At 37.9% G+C, this 3,757-nt stretch overlaps 1 protein-coding gene across 3 annotated transcripts in view; it reads right to left on the bottom strand.

Annotated features, from left to right (window-relative positions):
* Positions 1-3,757, bottom strand: part of HECTD1 (HECT domain E3 ubiquitin protein ligase 1) — a 127,809-nt gene that overhangs the window by 74,506 nt on the left and 49,546 nt on the right. For 2 of the 3 annotated variants that reach the window (XM_019518919.1, XM_019518922.1), the window contains exons 4-9: positions 3,107-3,388; positions 2,609-2,897; positions 2,188-2,264; positions 1,953-2,051; positions 1,483-1,597; positions 965-1,139 (exon numbers count right to left, since the gene is read on the bottom strand). In XM_019518919.1, coding sequence (XP_019374464.1) covers positions 965-1,139; positions 1,483-1,597; positions 1,953-2,051; positions 2,188-2,264; positions 2,609-2,897; positions 3,107-3,388 — 1,037 coding nt within the window. The remainder of the gene's footprint in view (positions 1-964; positions 1,140-1,482; positions 1,598-1,952; positions 2,052-2,187; positions 2,265-2,608; positions 2,898-3,106; positions 3,389-3,757) is intronic. The other variant, XM_019518920.1, reaches the window with a different exon arrangement.

The following is a 3,757-nucleotide window of genomic DNA, read 5'->3' as shown; positions in this document are numbered from 1 at the left end:
TCTCTGGCTACCTCAGGCAGGTGCTCCCAGGCTTGAGCAACTCAGTCTTGGGCAGGATTGGACCCTCAAGTTCCAAAATTGCCTATCCAACTTGCCTGCTTACAGAAGCACCCCCGGGAATCTCCAAGGTGATCTCTAAGGAGAGAACAGAGTGCCTGTTGTCCTACATGATCCAACTGACAGGACAAAACATGACGTGTTTCCCACAATAAAGTGGATCAGCTGTGCCAGGACACATCCCATCTGCTTCATTTGGCAATATCTACTTATACCCTCAGTTTCTACAATCAACATTAAGCTTTTTATTCTGGTCTTCAAAACTCTCCAAGCTGGTTCTTCCCCACCCATTTGCCTTCCTCCAAGTCACATGATATCACTATAGCTCCTTCTCCCCGCTCTCATTACAGTGGCATACAGGGACAGGGTAACTACTGTGGCTAGGCATTCTATATGCATAATATTCTTTTTGACTCCTTTCATATTGCCCTTTAACATCACAGCACTCTCTGCCTGTTAGGCCTCACCCTAATTTCTCCTCTGAGTCCCCGTTTAAACACATCTTTTTCAAAACATCTCATTCTTACCTCCCCAATACAGAAAAAAAATACTGGAATCCTAAATATAAATCACACCGTTAACTACTCTAGTTCCTGCTCTATCACTTTGTGTTACATTCCAAGTCAATCATAGATGTTATGCAATGCATGTTTACCATTAGGGTAAGTACCAGGGTGATAGGAGCTGCACTTAAAAAAAGTCTCACTTAAGAAAACAACAACAAAAAACCCCACCCCCCACAAGACAGACAGAGAGCAATCATCATCTGCAGTTGTCCAGTTTTCAGAAGGTTTAGTACACTTTATCAAATATAATTATGACATTTTCAGCTAGTTCAAATTACAAAATGTCAGCATGATGAATGGATGTGCACCACTCATGAAGACTGGTACGAATAAAAGATTACCTTATTGAAGGCAGCATAGTTTGTTGAAATGTTTGGGCAAACACAGGCAATAGTCTTTTCAAGTATATGGGTGCCATTTCAGGGTCTCCTTTGGGCTCGTTACATTCTTCTTCATCTTTGTTTGCATCTTTCTTTTTCTTTTCATCTCCTTTGTTAACAGGACACATCCAATCACCTGGAAAATCATTTACTGATCATTTATTTTCCTACCAAGTAAAATTAAAAAACAGCCATTTCCAATCACAACTGAGAGACTAAACATGAAGCACACCTTTTTCAAATGCGAAGGTTATTTGGGCAACACTATATGAAGCAAATTATGGGCCAAACACTGAAAGAACTGCCAACTTCAAAATAGTAGCTGAAAATTTCTAGAAAGAGTATAATACTCAAGATTTGTTCCATTTCAAAATACGCTACTATTTTACTTCATTATGCTTCACTTTGAGAAAACAGAAAATTAAAACATAATAATACCCCCACTAGAAGAGGGAAGTTATAGAATAATTCATACTAACCTGGAGACTGAAGAATTGCAACTACTTCACTGTGCCCTCTTTCACGAGCTTTGTCTAAAGGAGTTTTCCCATCTTCATCTCTCAGATCAGGGTTTGCACCATGTCGCAAGAGAGTCTAGAAAAAAACATTTTTAAAGAGAAATTTTGTAAGATTCCTCCCCCAAATTATTAATCCTATTGTCAATCTGTACGTTCCTCTGCTTCTTCAGACCTGCGTGTAGCATTGTAAGTATATGTTCTCTGTATGGTTGCTTATGAAAGGATTTGTCTATTGACACTGCATAACCAAGAGCTAGAAGTTCTGATGAAAAGAGAAGAAAATGACAAGATGAATTCAACCCCCTGAAGGCATACTTCCACTAAATGTTTCTCATCACAGAACTTCTCTTCAGAAATGGTTCCAGCTAAACATTAAAACATTTGTGCAGGTTTTTTTTTGCCTAACATACTATAAAAGTTAGGATTTGCACCTTTGCTACTTGAGGCCTTCCAAAACATGCTGCATAATGTAATGATGATGATCTCTGCCCTCGATTAACATCAGCACCCCTTTCACAGAGAAATTCCACCTGTTAAATAAAAAGGAATCTAGTTACCTTACTTATATAGTTTCTTTAAGAAAGAATTTAACAGCTAAATCTATAGAGCTGATTTATGTAGTTATTATTATAAACAGCTAATTTAGAGTTAATAAACTTAACCTACCATTTCCTGAGTTCCAAATGCTGAGGCCCAGTTTAACAGAGTTTGTCCAACATCATCCATAAAATTTACTTCAAAAGCTGAAAATTAGACACAGTAGGGTAATTATTTCAAGCCCTTAGTACAATACACTAATCATTAATTTACTGTAAACAAGAGTGGCAGAGGTTCCATCTCTGGATCTCTAAACAAACTTAAAACATCAAAATATTCAGAAAGTTTGACATGTGAACCAAGGATAAAAAAATAAAGTTAACCTTGTTGTTATCCAGAACTGGCCTGTATTTAGCTACATAAATTAACATATAGTGTTGGAAAGTTTCAAGATATCACTTAAGTATTTACCATCAACATTAATTAACTATAAAAGAACTCTCAAAATTGCACACTTCATTCATTTTCTTTTCCAAAATATTTTACCTACCTCCTGTATCAATAGCATCTATTAGCGCATCAGTATCTTTACTGCGGATGCAGTCTATCAGCTGCCGATGTGAACGTTCCCCAGAACTATCCAGCCTACGCAATCCTGGGATTCTGCCTGTAGATCCAGCACTTGACTTTGGCAAGGCTTTTCGCCCTTCAAACAGTAGCACCAAGAGAAGATCGACTAAACGCATAGTATCCAGAACACATCTTTCATCACCCTGCAATGCACTTTCTATAGAGTCTGGAAGTTCAGATCTTAGGAGATCCTGGAAATAAGTAAAAGTCTAAACAATGAAAAGTATAAAGGACTTCAGAAAAAACTGAGAACTGAGTTCTGTTGCTATACGTACTGTTTCCTTGGTTTTTTTCCCAAAGACTACTTTACATATACAAGATTTTTATCATACATAATATTCTTTTAAGTGGTAAAAAGCTTTTAAAGCAAAACAAGGAAAAATTACAAAAAACCCTGTAGTACATAAAAGATTCTTACATGCGTTACTACTGGAGAGCCTCTGCAAAGGGTTGACAACAGGCTTACAATAGTCGACACCTGATTGCTTAATTTAGAGTCTGCAGCTGTGGATGGTGCACCAGTGCTGCTCCGACCTGGTTTGCATGCTGAAGAAGGCCCTGATGCTGTACCACCAGCTGCTGCCATACGAGATAACAACTCCTCAGTTAGTCCATGTTTAGCTAATGGAGCTGGATCAACTCCACGACGTGTGAATCTGTCAGCTAATGAAGCAAAACATCTCAGGGCTCCATCAGAAACCTACAGAAGTAGTGAAAGGTAGTAAGATGCTTTAATTTTGTCACTTAGGGGAGAGAGATGAAGTATAGCAGCCAAAAATAGTTTGCCAAAACACCTTATAGGAAAAATTCACATTTAATTTAAATGATTTAACTGTCCTAAAATTTACATCAAGGTTTTAGATAGTCATTGTTTCAGTATGTTTAGTAATGTATGGTGTTGCCAGCTTTCCACAAGAGAACTAACTTTACTTATATTTCTGAATAAGAAACTCTATCCAGAAAACAGCACTGAAGAACAAACTGCTGCTCAGCTTTGAACCATCTTATTCATAGATTCATAGATTAAGGGTCGGAAGGGACCTAGTAGATCTTCTAGCCCGACCCCCCG

Source organism: Gavialis gangeticus, unplaced genomic scaffold (genome assembly GCF_001723915.1).
Source record: "Gavialis gangeticus isolate Ggan-Ray unplaced genomic scaffold, GavGan_comp1, whole genome shotgun sequence".
In the NCBI taxonomy this organism is placed as follows: Eukaryota; Metazoa; Chordata; order Crocodylia; family Gavialidae; genus Gavialis; species Gavialis gangeticus.
Note: the sequence above shows the minus strand (reverse complement) of the source record. Positions and strands in the feature narration are given on the sequence as shown.